General features: G+C 49.4%; 1 protein-coding gene across 1 annotated transcript in view; it reads right to left on the bottom strand.

Annotated features, from left to right (window-relative positions):
* Positions 1-1,746: 1,746 nt before the first annotated feature.
* The window catches only part of LOC311229466 (uncharacterized protein), a gene marked incomplete at both ends in the record, with an annotated part of 33,088 nt that continues 13,627 nt past the window's right edge, over positions 1,747-21,207 (bottom strand). Inside the window, one exon of the mRNA XM_084315546.1 lies at positions 1,747-1,813. Within this exon, the coding sequence (XP_084171672.1) occupies positions 1,747-1,813 (67 nt within the window). The remainder of the gene's footprint in view (positions 1,814-21,207) is intronic.

Genomic DNA, 21,207 nt, shown 5'->3' with positions numbered 1-21,207 from the left:
GGTTGGTTTTTTTTTTTTGATTTTTTTTTAGGTCGGAGAAGGAGGTGGCCAGGCGTAGTGGTGATGCCAGTTCAGGCAGGCCAAGTACAAGTTCGCCAAAGAGGTGAGGGAGGCGAAACTTCGCTTCTCAGAGAAACTGCGGCAGCAGCTCTCTGACAGGAATTCCTCCTCCGTATGGAAGCCGAAGTCCCCACAGGCGCCTGATAGCCTCCCCCTTGCGAACAAGCTAAATTAATTTTACTGTAGGTTTGAGAAAGAGGTTCCCCCCCGCCCTCTTCCTCCACCCACCCGGCCACAACCTCCATCCCCCCACCCCAGTGGGCCCCTCCCCCCCCCTCCCCTCTATCTGTCTGTGTGAGAGAGGTGAAACGGCTGATTTCGAGTCAGAATCCCCGGAAGGCGGCCGGCCCGGACTCTGTCTGCCCTGAAGCACTGCGCTGACCAGCTCGCCCCGGTGTTTACCACCATTTTTAATGCCTCGCTGGAGCTGTGTCACGTCCCAGCATGCTTCAAGGCCTCAACCATCATCCCCGTCCCCAAGAAGGCCAAGGTCACGGGCCTTAATGACTACAGACCTGTCGCCCTGACCTCTGTGGTCATGAAGGTCCTGGAGCGCTTTGTCCTGGCCCACCTGAAGCTCATTACTGATCCTGTGCTGGACCCGCTGCAGTTCGCGTACAGAGCCAACAGATCCACAGAGGATGCTGTGAACATGGCTCTGCACTACACGCTGGAACATCTGGACTGCGTGGGCAACTATGTCAGGATATTTTATGTGGACTTCAGCTCTGCCTTTAACACCATCCTTCCACCCATCCTGGAACACCAGCTATCCCTGCTGCAGGTGCCGGCCTCCACTCGCAGGTGGATTTATACCGACTTCCTGTCCAACAGGTCTCAGCGGGTGAAGCTGGGGAAGAGCATTTCCAGCTCTAGGTCCACCAGCACCGGTTCCCTGCAGGGCTGCGTCCTGTCCCCACTACTGTTCTCCCTGGACACCAACAGCTGCGTTCTGTCCCCACTACTGTTCTCCCTGGACACCAACAGCTGCGTCCTGTCCCCACTACTGTTCTCCCTGGACACCAACAGCTGCGTCCTGTCCCCACTACTGTTCTCCCTGGACACCAACAGCTGCGTCCTGTCCCCACTACTGTTCTCCCTGTACACCAACAGCTGCGTCCTGTCCCCACTACTGTTCTCCCTGTACACCAACAGCTGCGTCCTGTCCCCACTACTGTTCTCCCTGTACACCAACAGCTGCGTCTCTCTGCACCCCTCTGTCAAACTCCTGAAATTCGCTGACGACACCACCCTGGTGGGTCTCATCTCCAGGGGGGACGAGTCGGCCTACAGGAGGGAGATCGAGAGGCTGCAGAGCTGGTGCAGCTGCAACAACCTGGAGCTCAATGCTCTAAAGACAGTGGAGATGGTAGTGGACTTCCGGAGGAAAGCAGCCCCGCCCCCTCCCATCATACTGGGAGGCACCCAGGTGGCCTCCGTGGAGTCATGCCGCTTTCTAGGCATGACAATCTCCCGGGATTTGAAGTGGGAGCTAAACATCCCGGCCCTGCTTAAAAAGGCCCAGGGGAGGATGTTCTTCCTCCGGCAGTTGAAAAAATACAAACTGCCGAGGACCATGATGGCCCAATTTTACACAGCCATCATTGAGTCCATCCTCACCCACTCCATCATCTCCTGGTTCCCCGCTGCAGCGGCAAAAGATCTCGCCAAGCTGCAGCAGGGGATTCACTCCGCGGAGAGGGTGATCGGCTGTCCGCTGCTCTCCTTCAGGTCCCTGCACGACTCCAGGGTGCTGAAGAGAGCAAGAAAGATCATGACCGACCCCGGACACAGCCTTTTCACCCTGTTCCCCTCTGGGAGAAGGCTGCAGATCCCAAAGGCTGTGAAAGCTCGTCACAGACTGCGCTTATTCCCCTTAGCCTCCAGGCTGATCAATGCTTCAGGCCCCCTCCGCCCCCAAGTGACACTGGCACAATAACAATGACACTGGCAAAAATACTGCACTGGGACTGACCTGGAACTCTGCACTTTACACTTTATATATATATATATTTATTCAAATGATTAATCCTGCACTGCACTGTCTTTGTCCTGTGTCTGTTGTTGTTGTTATGTGAAAAGAAAATGTATGGAAAAATGCATACTCTAACGCTGAGACAATTACCAATGTGGTTACACATATGGCTTAATAAAGGAATCTGAATCAGTATCAGGATTGTCAGAGGGCTCACAGTGAAAGTTATTTGAATATAAATTATTAGAAGTTTTCCCAATAATTATCGTAAAGGGCATCCTTAGTATTCCAATGGGAGATTTGGGAGGGAGCATGCACTAAAGTGCCTAAAATGTATCCAGCAATGCTTCTTGTCCCTTTGGTAAGCCATGGCTTTAATGGCAGGCGTGTGCACGTTTGGATTAATGTGTGTGTGTGTGTGTGTGTGTGTGTGTGTGTGGGTGTGTGTGTGTGTGTGTGTGTGTGTGTGTGTGTGTACAATTCAGCATTTGCCAAATACATGCCTAAAGAGAGTAGACCTTGAATAACTTTGGCTTTCATTGTTGGCACAGTACAGGCATCGATTTAAAGGGGAATTCCACTCCATTTAAGAATTCATATAATGCTATTCCTGTGGTCTAAGGCAGTACAATCAATATTTGTTAACACAAACAAATCTGTCTCAAAGCCAGGAAGCCAAAGAGCAAAGGGACTCAACCCTATGATGTAATCGGTATGTGTATAGTTATCGTGTGATGTTTGTGTTATCGTATGTATGTGTGTCGAAAAGGGGGAGAGAGGCAGGCGGGGATGTAGTGTGCGGCGCGTCAACTGAACGCCTGAGACATAACTTTCCGCTCAGCACGAGTAACGGTATCCTCCGACGCCTCATCATCCAGACGCTCTCACATCTTTGTGAACAGGACCTCTGGGATCTGAAATTACATTACCATTGTTTCCCCGTCTGCTCGCTCCGCCCGGGGAACAATCCAGCCGCTCTCGTTATTACCTCGTTACATTATTATTATTGCATTATCGTTGCATTCGTTTTGTCGTGCTACAGTACATGAGCCGAGTCACGTGAGTGGATAGAGCTGATAGAGGGGATCAGCATTCCTCTGATTAACCACAGCAGAGCAAGGGAGCGCTGGAGTGACTAGGGGGGTAAATGTTAAGCATCTCAGTGTAAAGTTATATTATCTGTGGCTGTTGGGTAACTAACTAGGGGGTAAACGTTCTTAAAAGCATCTCAGTGTAAAGTTATATTATCTGTGGCTGTTGGGTAATTAACTAGGGGGTAAACGTTCTTAAAAGCATCTCAGTGTAAAGTTATATTATCTGTGGCTGTTGGGTAACTAACTAGGGGGTAAACGTTCTTAAAAGCATCTCAGTGTAAAGTTATATTATCTGTGGCTGTTGGGTAACTAACTAGGGGGTAAACGTTCTTAAAAGCATCTCAGTGTAAAGTTATATTATCTGTGGCTGTTGGGTAACTAACTAGGGGGTAAACGTTCTTTATAATTCATTACATTTATATAGCGCTTTTCTCATACTCAAAGCACTTTACAACGTAGGGTTAGGGAAATTGCCTCCTTCACCACCACTGGTAGCACCCAACCTTGGGCTATGCAGGCTCAATGGCTGCCATACACTGGCACCAGGCACACATCACACTACACAATGGCTACCATACACTGGCACCCGGCACACATCACACTACACAATGGCTACCATACACTGGCACCCGGCACACATCACACTACACAATGGCTGAACGGCTCAGGAGTCGGATTGATATCAGCCAATTCATTATTGGTAATTTGGCCAGGAATGTCGGGGAACCCCCTACTCTTTACGATAGGCGTCCTGGGTTCTTCTTTAGACCAAATTCAATCAGGACCTCGGTTTAGCGTCTCATCCGAAGGACGGCACTCGCAGCCGTACGGCCCCTATACGGTCCCTATCGCCCTATCGCATTGTTACTGATAAGTCCAGAAGACAGTGTCCCCCCTGCTGGACAACAACATCACTTTCCGACAGGAGCCTTGACCGGGGCTTGAACCGGTGATCTTCCGATCATGAGTCCGGAGCTCTACTCATGTAGCCACTTGAAGGGACCTTGACGGGACCAAATGCAAGAAAGCAGTTGAACATTGCAACTGATTGTAACATCACCATGGCAGCAAAAAAAATTAGCTGTTACAATATTAAAGGTCCTATTTATTTATTTATTTATTTATTTATTTATTTATTTTATTTATTTATTTATTTATTTATTTATTTATTTATTTATTTATTTATTTATTTATTTATTTATTTATTTATTTATTTATTTATTTATTTATTTATTTATTTATTTATTTATTTTTTCAGCACTTTTATATAATTTTATGAAGTATATTGATTATGTTGGTTAAGATTTTTTGTTCCCAAATAAACGACTCTAAATCCTATTTTAACAAAGTATTTCCTTGCACATTGTTCTTCCCTTGAATTTAACAGCAGTGGGTGTTGCACAGACCATATTTAAAATTCGGCATTCCCTGCCCTAATTGGCTACCTGACCGGGAGTGACAAGGCAAGCACCCTCCTTCCCCCACAGCCAAAGGTAAACGTTTACATTGTATAATATAACTCTTTCACTATTCCGGCAGATTTGATATGTGGTGTTCCCGGCTCCAAATAAGGGCTGTGTTACGAAGGATCAGATTAAACCGAATATATATATTTATTAATTGATATATATTGCATAATATTCGTATATCGTTTGATATCCCTTGTGTATTCCTTGTACATATACACGGAATATCCCTTTACCTAGTACAGACCATAATATTTCGTTCTCTTATTGGACAGCGGTCCCTTAGGCGCCACTGCCATACCCCCAAGGTCTAGTTCAAAGTCACCGCCAAAGACATGCCTGGACATGAACGGCTCTGCGCAAGGATACGAGACAGGAATAAAGCTGGTACTAGTTTGTTCACCTAACGTATAAATACGGCGCAGGTGAATACAGAAGTATGTTACCCAATAAGTTGAAGCCTCACCCACGATACAACGTGCGGTGAAGTAAGGCCTGTTTGGCCCCAAATAGAGCATTGAGACCGCGTGCGAATTAATAACTGAAGTATCAGAGTTTAACGCTGTACCGTCGAGTTCGACCTATTCTATTAATTCAGTAATAGTCTATTTATGTATAGTGTATCGTGCGGCTACCGTTCTACAGTGACCAGCATCACCAACGTTTCCTCGTACCAGCTAGTGTGCTTATCCAGGCTGGGCAGCTTACCCTGGCGCCTTCACCCGAGGAGCCCTAGACGAGGACCGTGTGGACATGTACACTGGATAACCTACCCGACGACTACATAGCCCTTTTCGGCTGGATTATATTTGCTTTGGTCCTGTAACTGATGGAGCGGAGAATCGTCTACACCCACAATTGTGTGGGATTTACCCTGTGAGGAGCAACGTCGAGCCCGCCTCTAAGAAGCCTGAGGCTGGCTAGCTTTCTTCCATGTGGAGCTGCATGCCGGAGAACAGCTGTTATTCGTCTGCGGATCAAGAGATTATTGCACCGTCTCCTGTACTTGGAGTCTCCCTATTCTTCGTTGACCCAGACTCTACTACCGACAAATCCTCTCCCCTTGCTGGCCTACAACCGGAGGGACCCTACCAGTATCTCCCGCTGCCTTACTAGTGTACCATAGATATAATTCCTAAGATACAGGTGGTATTCATTATCTCCTGCGTAATATGATAATGGACTTACGTTATTGATTTACTCACGCACATTCTTTCGCCTTATAAGCGCGACCCTACGTAAAGTATTGTTATATACTATCATTGCTGCTAATAAATATTATTATAACCCAGTTTTGTGTGGAACTGTGTCATTGTGGGAAGTGTTCATCTGATATACCTGTGTACTGTATGGCCAGTAGTAATGTACATAAGACAGTAGTGGTTTAATGATACCATACTTATTTAATACAGTCAGGGAATTGTACCCCTCAGTTACAATTGGTCCTTCGAGCCGGAGGGTAACTAGTGTAATATTAATATAGTAGTATTAATATTGACATGGCCAATGATGAACACTCCACAAACGGTTCTCCTAAAATAGATCGCCCGCAGCGTAGACGGCATCCACCTCAGTACTTAGAGGACTACGCTGCCCGTATACTACCTAGCTTTCTACAGACGTTAAACGCGGAAAAAGTAGATAGTAAAATTATGTCCAACCCTACCGACCAGGCTACCCCGCCAGTAGAGACCCTAGTGGGTTCTAACGTAACTGACCAAGCTCACGGGGGAGACCAGGAGGGACCTGACATGACTTTACCCCCCGCCAACGTCGACGAGGTAGTCCCCGGAGAGCTCCAGGATAAAGAAAGCCCTCTAGGGATGGAACCCGACCCACCACAAGAAGAGACGCGCACCCAGGAGATGGATCTCCTCGGTACGCGACAGGAGAACGGATCTCCAACGAGTACTACCAGAAGCCGATCACCTCAACCAGCGTCTTCCCCCAGCGAGGCGGACAAGATGCTGGCGCAGGCCTTTATCGCCAGCCTGGCAGCCTCAACCGAGCGCGATCGACTCCAAGCACAGACGCTTAGCGAGCGCGAACATTCTTCCATGGAAAGAGAACACCTTCAAGCGCAGCAACGGAGTGACGAAGACCGCATACGCCTAGAGATTAGACGCCTCCAGACGGAAGAGAATATGGTAAGAGACCGCGCCGAAGCCCAGCGCGCCGCCGCCGAAGCCCAGCGCGCCGCCGCCGAAGCCCAGCGCGCCGCCGCCGAAGCCCAGCGCGCCGATGCCGGTGCCCAACGCGAAGCAGAGCGCGACCTCGCTCTCACCAGGCGCGAAGCCGAGCGCGACCGATTACAAGCGCAGATAATGGAGCAGCTGATTGCCAGGGTAACCCCCCCTCCCTCCGCACAGGGCTCCAGGGCCTCGTCAAGACAAGGGTCTAGGGCACCCTCCCCTACCCGATCAAGCGACCCTGAGCCCGGCCAACAGAGAGAGCCTATACCCCTCTCCGAACCCCTTCCCCGACCGGTCCAAGCGAGACCCAGCAACAGGGAAGAACCGGCCTATGCCGCGGAGAGGCTAAATAGACGATTACAGGATCTAGATGACCTGGCAGAGGAAGAAGAAGAGGGAGAGGAGGAGAGTCAAGCCCAACAGCATCACCGTACTCCACAGGACCAGGAGGTCCAGTATAGCCCAGACTTTACCCCCGCGGCTCTGCGCTACAGACCCCCGACTCAATTCACGGGTGAGCTTGACGCATGACCAGCCCCGAGGAACAGCACCTGGGTACGCGGGCCTTGGTACCCGACAGGTACCAGCCCACCACGACAAGTAAGAGGAGACTCGCCTAGGAGGCCTCTCCTCCAACGCTCACCGATGTGCCAGCCATCCATGGCATCGTACCTTGGCACACCGACGTTCCCGGACTTCACACACGAGAACAGAGCACAGTACACAGAGCTACGAATGTGCTTAGAGACAATGATGTCCGATGTAACTGATGAACCGTACAAGTATGCTATCCTACTCAAGCACCTGAAGGTGCCCAGAGCGCACATTATAGCGCTGGCATATTCCACCTCTACTACCCCATACACCGCGGCTCTAGCAGCCCTCGACCAACGATATGGACGCATATGGGACTACGTAATACAAGAGATAAGGAATATTGACCGTCTACCCCCAGCCACAGACAATCGCTCACTAGATGACCTGTCTATCAAGGTACAATCCCTGGTAGGGATGCTGGGGGCGCAAAAGGAAAAGGGTATGCACGAACTGTACGCAAACTCTAATGTTGAGAGGATTTTAGAGAAGCTTCCGCCCGCCCGACAAGAGCGCTTCAGGCGGCAAAGAGACCACCGTGATCCTAACGGTCCCGAGCCATCCCTCCTAGACCTAGCCGACTTCCTGGCGAGAGAAGTCAACAGCCTACGGTTGGATACGTTCGTGCGGAGCACACCAAGCTCCAGAGAGGGACCTAGGAGAGCAAACGATGGCCGCAGGCTGGTGACCGTCATGCACCAAGCCGAATCAGTACCGAGCAACAAGAACCACAGTACCCCCTCGATGAAAGAGAAGTGGAAGATTGTATGCCCGTACTGCGAAAAGGAACACTGGCTGTCACACTGTGACACGTTCAAGAAGATGACCGCCGACGAGGTGAGTCAATGGATAAAGTCCAACCGACGCTGTTACCGATGTGCGCGCAGTCACATGGCAGCCGAGTGCCGCCTAAAGAAGAGGTGTAGTCGGTGTGACGGAGCCCACTTGGACGTCCTACATGACAGTAACAGAAGAAAGCCTGCACCCTCAAGCAGCACAAAGGCAAGTGTTATGTACATTGACCCCGCCAGCAGCGGGGGTGCCCGGGTGCTCTTGAAGGTGGTCCGCGTAACATTGAGTTACGAAGACAAGGTCATGGACACCTACGCCGTCCTTGACGACGGGTCAGAGAAGACCCTTCTCCTTGCGTCCGCTGCGGCCCAGCTGGGGCTGCGGGGGAGCGAAGAAACGATGACGATTCGGACAATAAGAAGAGACCTGAAGACGATAAAGGGCGAGAATGTCTCCTTCACTATCGCAGCAAGCGGGCAGCCAGAGAGACGGTATAGGATCACTAACGCTTTCACCAGCCAAGACATAGGCCTGTCGCAGTACACCTACCCCATCGCCAAGCTGATGGATAAATATGTGCACCTGCGTCAACTACCTATACCGCTCATAGACGGTGCCACCCCGACCCTGCTGATAGGATCCGACCATGCACACCTCATCGTCCCGATGGACCGGGTCCACACCGGGCCCAGAGGCTGTCCAGCAGCAGTCGAGACCCACCTAGGATGGACACTACAAGGCCCCCTCTCTAGGTCTCCTAACCGAACAGCAGCCACTAGCTGCCTCCACTCCAGAGTGACAGAAGAAGACACCACCCTCCTACAGCACGTCGAGAGGCTATGGACACTAGAGACAATGCCCTTTAAGAACAAAAAGAAACACATTCGTTCCAAGGAAGACATTTATGCTATAGCCCTCCTCGAGCGGGGGACAAAGAGAGTCAAAGTCAACGGAGTGATGAGATACGCAACTCCACTCCTGAGGCGAGAGGGTATGCCTACCTTCCACGCCCCAAAAGAAGCGACGGAGCGGTATCTATCGAACACAGAGCGGCGCCTAGCCAGAGACCCCGCTCAAGCTACTGTGTACCGCGCTGAGATTGACAAGCTAATCACAGCGGGACGCATAAAGAAAATTGACATTAAAGAGGCCGATCAGACGACCGAATCATGGTACGTGCCGCACCACAAAGTCCACCACAACGGCAAGGATCGTATTGTGTTTAACTGCAGCTACCAGATCGGATTACAAAATCTGAATAAAGAGCTCTTGCCCGGCCCAACACTCGGCCCCTCTCTACTAGGCGTGTTGCTACGTTTCCGCCAAGACAAGGTGGCCATCAGCGGCGACATCAAAGGGATGTTCCTGCAGGTGCGACTAGTGGAGGAGGACAAGCCCCGGCTGCGGTTCTTATGGAGAGAGAGGATCGGGGATGAGCAATCATCCATCTATCAATGGGAAGTCCTCCCTTTCGGAACCACATGCAGCCCATGCTGTGCTACGTTTGCACTGCAAAAACACGTCGCAGAGGACCCAGCAGCTGATGAAGAGGTCCGACAAAGTGTAGGAAATAGTTTCTACGTGGACAACTGTCTGCAAAGCGTCTCGACGCCAGAAGAAGCCGAGGCCCTCCTACTCAAGCTCCGCGCCTCCCTGATCAAAGGCGGCTTTGATCTCCGGCAGTGGGCCAGCAGCGACCCTCAAGTATTGCGCAGCCTCTCCCCAGAGGACAAGGCAGCAAGCAGCGAGACCTGGATGGCGACCATCCCAGGAGAAGCCCAAGAAATGACATTAGGACTAGTCTGGCGCTTCAAAACAGACTCGCTCCATTATAAACACACACCCCTGACCAAGGAGCAGGGAAGGTCGACTTCACTACCGACCACAAGACGGAGTGTATACAGAACACTCGCCAGACAATATGACCCGTTGGGATGTATTCTACCTTACACCACCAGGGCAAAGATGATTGTAAGAGCGTTATGGGACAAGGACCAGGGCTGGGACGACCCCATACCCGAACACCTTGCCTCCACATGGAGAGAGTGGGAGACAGAACTCAGCTCACTCCCAGGTGTCAACATACGCCGCAGCTACTTCCCACCCACAGTGAGGCCGGAGACGTGCCAGATGGACCTGCACGTCTTCAGCGACGCCTCCGAAGTAGCCTACGGTTCGGTGGCGGGCCCGAGAGGAGGGAGGAGAAATACATACTGCCTTCATCCTGGCTCGCTCAAGAATAGCCCCCCGCAAGCAACAATCTATCCCGCGTCTAGAGCTCTGCGCAGCCCTAGCAGGAGCGCAACTCGCCACGTTAATCCAACGTGAACTCACCATTCCGGTGCAAAGAACAATCCTGTGGTCAGACTCCATGACCGTACTCACATGGATCCAGTCCGATTCGTGTAGATACAAGGTCTTCGTGGGAGTCAGAATCACAGAGATCCAAGATTTAACAGAAGCAGCAAGCTGGAGGTATGTGGACACAAAACACAACCCAGCTGACGTCATCACCCGGGGAATGTCCCTGGATGACCTCACCCGTCACAATCTATATAGTGACGGGCCCGAGTTCCTCAAGCTCCCGGAAGAAGAGTGGCCTACACCCACCCCACGGGAGGCGAGTGAAGAGGAGGCAGAGAAGAAGAAATCTATGTTCTGTGGGTTGACACACACACTCGTCCCCACAGATCCCAACATAGACGACTGCCTCACCCTTGAGAGTGCGCAGCTAAAGACATTCCTGTGGCACCACCCAGAGGTTCAGCCCACTACTGACATTACTGCAGCTAACTACGAAGAAGCAGAACTCCTTCTGCTACAGCGAGCCCAGAGAGACTCGTTCCCCGACGAGCTAGACTGTCTACAGGGATCAAAGCCAGTCCCGGCAGACAGCAGACTGCTCCACCTAGCCCCTGAGAGCGACGCCCATAATCTCATCAGAGTGGGTGGTCGTCTGAGGAGAGCCCCAGACTTACCGGATGACGTCAAGTACCCGATAGTCTTAAACAGCCGACACAAGGTCACAGAGCTTATCATAAAGAAATACGACGAGGACGTGCACCACGCCGGGGCAGAGAGAGTCTTCGCGGAGATCAGACGTCGTTATTGGATACTGCAAGGAAGAGAAGCAGTACGACGCTACCAGCAGACTTGTCTAGACTGTCGTAAAAATGGCGAGCACAGCCCAGTATACCCCGGATGGCTGACCTACCCCCCTGTCGCCTCCGACTCGGCGACAAGCCTTTTCACTCCACCGGTATGGACTGTTTCGGCCCGCTGTATGTAAAGAAAGGAAGAGGGACTGAGAAGCGGTGGGGTATTGTATTCAAATGCATGACCACCCGAGCGATACACATAGAACTCCTTCCTACCATGAGCACAGACTCATTCCTTATGGCCTTCCGGAGATTCACATCGCGGAAAGGGAAACCGTCTATATTATTGTCTGATCACGGGACAAACTTCAAAGGCGGAGAAAGAGAGCTGAGAGAGAGCTTCCAAGCTATGGGCCCAGAACTTAAGACCCACCTCGCTCCCTCTCAGATTGATTTCCAGTTTAATCCCCCGAATGCACCTCACTTCGGTGGAACTTGGGAACGAGAAGTACGTTCAATAAAGACAGCCCTGTACGCCGTGCTTGGGGCCCAGACCGTGGCGGAAGAAGTCCTCACGACAGTCCTCACGGAGATCGAGGGAGTATTGAACTCAAAGCCCCTCAGTTACGTCTCAAGTGATGTAGCAGATGTCGACCCAGTCACCCCCAACACTCTCTTGATGGGGCGGCTGGACCCCGCGCTACCACAGACAGTGTACAGGCCTGAAGAAGCGAACGGCCGAAGAATGTGGAGGTACAGTCAAGTATTGGCTGACAAGTTTTGGAACAGTTTCCTCCTCCACTATCTACCGTCTCTACAGACCCGCCAGAAATGGGTGAAAGAAAGAGACAATTTGACAGAAGGAACAGTCGTCATGATTATCGACCAGTCACTACCCCGAGCTATGTGGCCGGCCGGCCGCGTAAGCAAAGTGATCACTGGTGCCGACGGAAAGGTCAGAGCGGCAGAAGTGCTCGTCCAAGGGCGGACATACACCCGGCCCGTGGCGAGGCTGATAGAGTTGCCAAGGCTCCCCGACACTCTTGATGATGACCATGACCCCCTGACTTTGTGAACTGCCCTACCCTCACAACAGACATTGAGTAGTGGACAGTGCGGTTAATCTGTCTCTGCTTATCTAATTAGGTGGGACTAATTAGGAGGCGGCTGTTACGAAGGATCAGATTAAACCGAATATATATATTTATTAATTGATATATATTGCATAATATTTGTATATCGTTTGATATCCCTTGTGTATTCCTTGTACATATACACGGAATATCCCTTTACCTAGTACAGACCATAATATTTCGTTCTCTTATTGGACAGCGGTCCCTTAGGCGCCACTGCCATACCCCCAAGGTCTAGTTCAAAGTCACCGCCAAAGACATGCCTGGACATGAACGGCTCTGCGCAAGGATACGAGACAGGAATAAAGCTGGTACTAGTTTGTTCACCTAACGTATAAATACGGCGCAGGTGAATACAGAAGTATGTTACCCAATAAGTTGAAGCCTTACCCACGATACAACGTGCGGTGAAGTAAGGCCTGTTTGGCCCCAAATAGAGCATTGAGACCGCGTGCGAATTAATAACTGAAGTATCAGAGTTTAACGCTGTACCGTCGAGTTCGACCTATTCTATTAATTCAGTAATAGTCTATTTATGTATAGTGTATCGTGCGGCTACCGTTCTACAGTGACCAGCATCACCAACGTTTCCTCGTACCAGCTAGTGTGCTTATCCAGGCTGGGCAGCTTACCCTGGCGCCTTCACCCGAGGAGCCCTAGACGAGGACCGTGTGGACATGTACACTGGATAACCTACCCGACGACTACATAGCCCTTTTCGGCTGGATTATATTTGCTTTGGTCCTGTAACTGATGGAGCGGAGAATCGTCTACACCCACAATTGTGTGGGATTTACCCTGTGAGGAGCAACGTCGAGCCCGCCTCTAAGAAGCCTGAGGCTGGCTAGCTTTCTTCCATGCGGAGCTGCATGCCGGAGAACAGCTGTTATTCGTCTGCGGATCAAGAGATTATTGCACCGTCTCCTGTACTTGGAGTCTCCCTATTCTTCGTTGACCCAGACTCTACTACCGACAAATCCTCTCCCCTTGCTGGCCTACAACCGGAGGGACCCTACCAGTATCTCCCGCTGCCTTACTAGTGTACCATAGATATAATTCCTAAGATACAGGTGGTATTCATTATCTCCTGCGTAATATGATAATGGACTTACGTTATTGATTTACTCACGCACATTCTTTCGCCTTATAAGCGCAACCCTACGTAAAGTATTGTTATATACTATCATTGCTGCTAATAAATATTATTATAACCCAGTTTTGTGTGGAACCGTGTCATTGTGGGAAGTGTTCATCTGATATACCTGTGTACTGTATGGCCAGTAGTAATGTACATAAGACAGTAGTGGTTTAATGATACCATACTTATTTAATACAGTCAGGGAATTGTACCCCTCAGTTACAGGCTGTCATATGCAAATATTTGGTAAAAGATGATTGGTTGTTTTTACAGAAGCCCAGGCATAACATCCAGTAACGTACAGGGTCAGTTGAATGAATGAAAACTTTATTTAACAGATTGCAGAATGGGTACAATACAGTACGGCTCAATACACACAATTGTTAAGGGGATGGAGACCAGAGAAAGACGTTTGTCTTGTTTACATCAGGGTCCCCCATTTTCAATTCATATTGACATTTATGACATACTCAACATACATGACATTTATGGCATAGGGACATACAGGTATTTAGTACTGATACATTTGTGACATATACGATATTCAAATATACAGTACTGTTAGTTACCCATAGATCCTGACAGAGTATATACATATGATGGAGAGGGGACTGTACATTAGGAGGGGGTGGGTGGGAGAGAAATATACATACGGTGGGGAGGAGACTGTACATTTGGAGGGGGTGGGTGGGTGGGAGAGAAATATACATACGGCGGGGAGAGAATATATACATGCGGTGGGGAGGAGACTGTCTATTAGGAGGGGGTGGGGAGTTATGTATGGGATTTCTGTGGAAACAGCATAGAGTACCAATGTTATGTTTTCCCAGTATATTCCAGACTGCTGAGTTCACTCCATGACTAGGCAGAAAAGGCAGAAGGTTTTCCATTATAATATGCTACTTTAAATGAGTAAATCCCACATTTGGCATCTTGGTGCATTCTCGCTAAAGTCACCCTTTTCTAAAGATGTACACACTCACTCACTGGCGACACTGAGGTCACGTTAGATAAAGGCCTAGCTGCCCAAAGAACTTCAAGAATGATAATGTCATAAAGTAGAGCAGGTGGCTTTTTTCAGTCAAGGAGGGTGGATTGATGTTACATGTTTGTGCTCTAAAATGCCCCCTCTCTTTCATTTCTGCACAGCTCCTCTCTAATCTTCTGCATGAATCTCTCCCTCTTTGATGTTCACAGAGGAGTGCTTTTAGCAACCACCATGCAGCAATATGAATGACCGAGGATCGAAATATCCAGTGAGAGTGATATCTTGTATTTTCTGTCCTTTCTTGTATTTGTGTGTGCGTGTGTTTGTCTCTGTGCGTGTGTCTGTGTGTGCATGTGTGCGTGTACGTACATGTTTGAGTTTACTGTGTGTGTGTGTGTGTGTGTGTGTGTGTGTGTGTGTGTGTGTGTGTGTGTGTGTGTGTGTGTGTGTGTGTGTGTGTGTGTGTGTGTGTGTGTGTGTGTGTGTGTGTGTGTGTGTGTGTGTGTGTGTGTGTGTGTGTGTGTGTGTGTGTGTGTGTTACAAACCTGGCTCAGGATGTGCAACAAATGAGAGTCCACACACTGGTGAAAGGTGAAGAAGGTATTTATTAAAATAAGCCCAACAACTCATTATGAAATATGGAATGTTAGGCATCAGTGGTGTAAAAGCGTGTGGACGTGTGTGTGGTTGTAGTGGAAGTAAAGGAAACAAACACAACAGCAAACTAATCTAAAGTGAAGGCCATGTGAAAGGCGTCCTGGCTGCTCAGCAACCAAGGCTAATAAATGTAGGCTAGGTGACCATCCAGGCGTCCAATGGGAGATGGGGGTTTGGTGCATGCTCAGATTGGGCTGGTGGAGTGTTGTAAATTCTGTCAAATTGTAACTGTGCATGTGTCATACTCCTATGATGTTCAATGCAATATGACGAGTGACATCTTTGGTGACAATATCAGTAACAACATGTTTAAAGTCCAGCAGCCCAAAGCTGTTGGAGGCATTGCTGAAATTGAAACAGAGATGCACTTTCTGCCCAATCTTTATATCCCTCCTACATTCACAAAAGCTTCTAATTGTTATTGGAGAAGATAAGGAAACGTGTATGTTAGCTGGTACATTTATTACAAAATGTGTCAACCAAATAAATAATAGCTGTTGTGCACATAGTATCACATACACAGTATATCGTTTTTATAGTTTATTTTAGTTTTATGTGTATTTATAGTATTTCCTTTATTTTGTTATCATCATACCTTTTTACTTGTATGTTTACATAACTGATTTTCACTTAGTGTCATATAGCCTAATATGCACAATAAGGCATTGTATGTGTACATTGGAGGTGGGTGGGATGGGGGTTGGGTAGGCGGGGTGGGTAACTGTACAATGGAGGGGGTTGGGTTAGGACATTTACTGTACATTGGAGGGGGTTGGGTTAGGACATTTACAGGGGCCAGTTTCGAATTGCAGTCTCCCGTAGGTGCTCTTTGAGAGTGGTTTTGAAAGTGGGTAGTGATTCACATTCCTTTACAGCTGTGGCTAGGGCGTTCCACATTGATGTGGCATAATTTCTAAACGTGTTTAGTCCCTTGTTTGAGCCGAATCTGGGTTTGACATGATTTGTGGAGCTCCCTCTGGTGTTGTGAGAGTTGAGCCAGGGCCTCTCTCTCTCCTGTCTGGCAGCAGGTCCCCACGCCCTTATATGGGCTGCTTCCTGACTCCTCATCACCACGCTGTCTACCTGGGTCATCCTACACACCTGAGACTCATCACGTCATCACCGAGCCTGGATATGAGGCCTGCACTCCTGCCACTCCTCGTCCAAGTGTTGCTTCACCTACCGTGGTACTAGGACGCAAACATGTATGAAAGGTTATACTATAACCTAGTTATATGAATACTGGCTGAGCGTCTCGCTCTTCGCCATTATGAGATATCTCTTATCTCCTAGCACATAATGTGCTCACGAAACAACAAATGCACTCACATGCACGTGACTAGGCCACGCCCCCGCGTCCCACTATATGACGCCGGACATGGTCACACTCTACCTTCCTCAGAAAGATTTCCAACACTGAAAACCCATCCAAGGGACCTCAGGGCGCTAAGAGCGAGACGCTCAGCCAGTATTCATATAACTAGGTTATAGGATAACCTTTCGTTATATTATCATACTGGCCAATCGCGTCTCGCTCTTCGCCATTATGAGATATGGGGCAGAGCAGACACGTGGCCCGACAAGTGTACCCCCTGAGGGCCCGTAGGCCCCACTACCAGGGAGGAGGGGAAGTCCCGTCCACCCGCCCGTCCTAACGAAGGGGAGGAGGCAGTCAACTCCACCTAAGTGCGAAAAAAGGGGGAACCAGACACCCCTAAAATGCACAGCACAGGCGGGACCACGTGTGACACAGCACCCCGTGGCACACACCCACACACCCCTGCCAGATGGTGGGACGCAGGAGAGGTCCCAGACCTCAGAACCGCCTGGGAGACAGAACCTCCAGTCACGTCCACGAGGTAAAACCTAACGAAGGGACCCGGGGAGGACCAGGAGGCCGCAGCACAGATGTCCTCCACCGAGGTCCCCCCTAACAGGGCAGCAGCCAGAGGGGGGACCTGTCCTGCCAACGTGCAGCAAAAGGCAACGCCTGTCCTGCCAACGTGCAGCAAAAGGCAACGCCCCTGCACAACCAATGTGACAGGTGCTGCTTGGACAGCGCCTCACCTGCGCGAGGGCCACCGTAACAAACAAACAGTTGAACGGAAGCCCTGAGAGCCCGAGTCCTGAGGTAAACCCCCAGTGCACGGACAGGACACGACAGGTGAAGGCCCGCCTCCAACTCACTAGCGTGAGGAGGCGGACGAACGCCTGAACCACAATATCCCTGGAGCGAAAAGAGCTCCGGATATTCTTTGGCACGAAGACTGGATGAGGCCCCATTTCCATACTGGAAAAAACCACCTCTGTATCCTCCTCACGAAGAGGAGGCCAAGAGGGACGACAACAGCAGGCGCATCATGGACAGCGCCGTAACCGTCCTAGGACGGAACCTCCCAAGCGCGCCGAGAACCATCCACTCGCCGCCGCTCTGAGAGGGATGCCCATATAGACCTTGAGCTTAGAAAAAGCACAAGTAATCCACCCGTTGACTGGGAAGAGGAGTACTCTACTTCCAGTCTACAGCAAAACCGGCATATGGCGGCACGGTGGTGTAGTGGTTAACACTGTCGCCTCACAGCAAGAAGGTCCAGGGTTCGATTCCCGCTTGGGGACCAGGTTTCCATGATGCCAGGTACCCAGGTGGGGTATCTCCCAGGCCTTTCTGTGTGGAGTTTGCATGTTCTCCCCGTGCTCGCAAGGGTTTCCCCCCCGATAAGATAAACCCAATGGAAAAACATGCACAACAACAGATCGCTAACGCTCGGGCGTCCTTGACGAAGACGGGCAGGAGCACTTGGATTGGTCCCCTGGCGCGGCTCATTGTTGACGCCTGTCTGCTCCCGGCTGCCCTTGGGGGGGAAGGACGACGGGATGGGTTAATCGCAGAGACTAATCGCATCGGCGATCCTACAGAGACAATGCATGCGTGTGTGTTCCGGTGTGTGTGTGTGTGTGTGTTGAGGATAATTGCATGCCAATTAAAGACCTCTGAGCAGGTCCTGCATTATTATTATTATTATTATTATTATTATTATTATTATTATTATTATTATTATTATTATTATTATTATTATTATTATTATTATTATTATTATTATTATTATTATTATTATTATTATTATTATTATTATTATAACCCAGGCTGGTGAGGCACCACCTGCCTGGTATAAGACCTGGCGATCTACCCTGACCGGCCAAGGACCAGAACGTCATCCAGGGTAGAATAAAACTTGTAAACCCTGACGACGCAGAGGCCCCAGCGCGGCCTCCACGCACTTGGTGAAGATGCGGGGAGCCAGAGAGTAGCCGAACGGCAGCCTCTGGTACCCGTACGCTAAGCCCTGCAAAGGAAGCGTATAGGTAAGCCCTAGGATGGAAGATCGGGATGCAAATACGCATCCTACAGGTATATGGAGGTGAACCAGTCCCCCACCTGACAGTCCCTGCAGTTATAGCTTGGTAAATAGGTTATAGTAGTTATATAGTTATAGGTAAAAATCTGAATAACCTCAAAACCTTGCGTGATGTTTTGACGTCGGCTGGCCCTAAGGCCCCACCACCCGACACAATTTTTGACAGAAAAAACAGCAATTTGAACAATGTTGCCAGTCGCTTCTAATTCTATACCGCGGCGGTATAGGCTTTAACAGCCCACCAGCCACCTGCCGGGCCGACTCGCCTCATGGCGTCGGCCGGGCGGGACACCGTTCCACCATGTCAGAGGCAAAGGACTGATGCCACCTGCTTCAACAAGCACGGAACACCAGTGGTGGCTGCAGACCAAAGTCTACTACTAGTGAAGCACTGCTTCACTAGTAGGCATGCAGCAACCTCCACTGTGGTGTGCACCCATGAAGGGGTAAATGAACGAAAACTCCACTAACACACTGCAGAATGGGCTAGCCCAGGGGTCAGCAACCTTTACTATCAAAAGAGCCACTTTTCCCCCGTCCCACAAAATAAAATGCTCAGGGAGCCGCACAACCTATTTACCCTTAAAATGAAGATAACAGTGTATAACATTTTATATATCCCCAAGCATACCCCACATTTAGCATAAAACGCCTGACAATTGCATACCCAAAGTAATTTGCGATTTATTATACTTTATACTTATAGCACACAGTTTGTTGCATTAATGGGATTATAAAGCAACAAAAAGAAAAAAATTGACTTTTTAATTGCTGTTTTTACCTGTTATAACAAAGGAAAACCTCAAACTCTTATGAAGTGGAGAAAAAATACTGGCTGTGTAGACCTATTTTTTTTTATAAAAAACAGAAGAGACAAAACACTGGTGTCTGTAGACCGACTTTGAAATAAAACCCTGAACTATTCAGGTATATTTGAGTCCTTCCCTTATTTGTGGAACATTTATAAAATAAAAGTAGTCCACTTTGAAAAAAGACTACCACTTTGACTTTTTAATTGCTGTTTTTACCTGTTATAACAAAGGAAAACCTCAAACTCTTATGAAGTGGAGAAAAAATACTGGCTGTGTAGACCTACTTTGAAATAAAACACAGAAAAGGAGAAAAAACACTTGCATCTGTAAACCTACTTTGAAATAAAACCCTGAACTATGCAGCTCTATTAGAGTCCTTCCCTTATTTGTGGAAAATCTATAAAATAAAAAGTACATTTTTCGTTGTTCGCAAATTTCGCACCACATATCAGGCATACAGGTAAGCCTTTTGTTGACTAAATATCTTAGTTGATGAAATATTTTTTCATTTCAGTGTCACAGTATGACATCGATATCAAAATAAAATAATAATAATAATTATTATTATTATTTTTTTTGGGCCAGGGAGCCGCAGCTGATTGGCTAAAGAGCCGCATGCGGCCTCGAGGCCGCAGGTTGCCGACCACTGGGTTAGCCCATACACACAATTGTTAAGGGGATGCAGACCAGAGAAAAACACCAGTCCCGTCCACACAATTCATAGATTCACAAAAAGCACACCAGCCCTGAGCCTCAGCCCATCCACCCATGTAAATGGTAAACAAGCCCCCGTTAAACCCCAAACATTAGACACCGATTTACCGTCAGCATGAATGGTTAAGAGGAGGGAAGACCAAGGCGGTTAGGTGGTCGAGCGGAGATTGCGTTCGTCACCAGCCCCGGAGCTGTGAGCTTGGTTCGCCTGTTCGAATCCAGCTCACAGCTCCGGGGTTGTCACCAGCTTGGCTGGCCGTCTGCACTGATACAATTGGCTGTATCAGAGGGTGGGAGAAGCTGGCGGGGTGGGTCCGGGTCGTTGTAAACAGCGACTCCTACAGTTCGGTCGGGGCGCCTGCTAAGCGCGGATTGGACGTGAGGGGGATAGTGTGGTCCTCCCACACGCTACGCCCTCTCAATGAGAATCCGCGCTGCCAGGTGAAAAGAAGCGGTGATTGGCTGGACGTGTGTCGGAGGAAGCACGTGGTAGCCTCCACTCTCCCAAATGATCTGACTGTGGGGGGTAAAGCGCAGCGACCAGGAAGGGACTGGGAATTGGCATACGACTAACATTGGGATGGGAGAAAATCGGAGGAAAATGGAGGGGGAAAAAGACCAATAAAAAAAAAAAAAAAAAAAGAGGAGGGAAGACCTTTTAGTAAAGACAGCCCTCGGTGGGGAACAAAGGAACGGCGTCCTAGCATTGTAGCATTAGCATTAGCCGCGCGCTCTAAGATAGCTGGGAAAACACCCAAAACAGAGTCATGACGACCATGTTTTCCCAAATATCCTGCCCCTCGCGCCAATACATCACTCGGCTGTCTCACGGGACAACGAGCAGTATTACTCATGCTAGTATCAATGCCTGACAACGCAGGCCTTACCCGTGCACGACTTAGCTCGACTGCTAACCTTCGCGCGACGTCCCTCAGTCTGCTGTCACGAGACGAGGAAAACCCAGGACAGGCCTGTTGCGCTGTTTAGGATGTGCTGAGAAGATTCCAGGGGCTGGTGAACTTCTGGCGAATACCCAACATTGTGTAAATTCTCCCTGCGTTTCATAACAGCTAGTTCA

This window comes from Notolepis coatsorum (assembly GCF_963971535.1).
Source record: "Notolepis coatsorum genome assembly, chromosome: 6".
Taxonomy (NCBI): domain Eukaryota; kingdom Metazoa; phylum Chordata; class Actinopteri; order Aulopiformes; family Paralepididae; genus Notolepis; species Notolepis coatsorum.
This window is presented reverse-complemented; position numbering and strand designations above follow the sequence as displayed.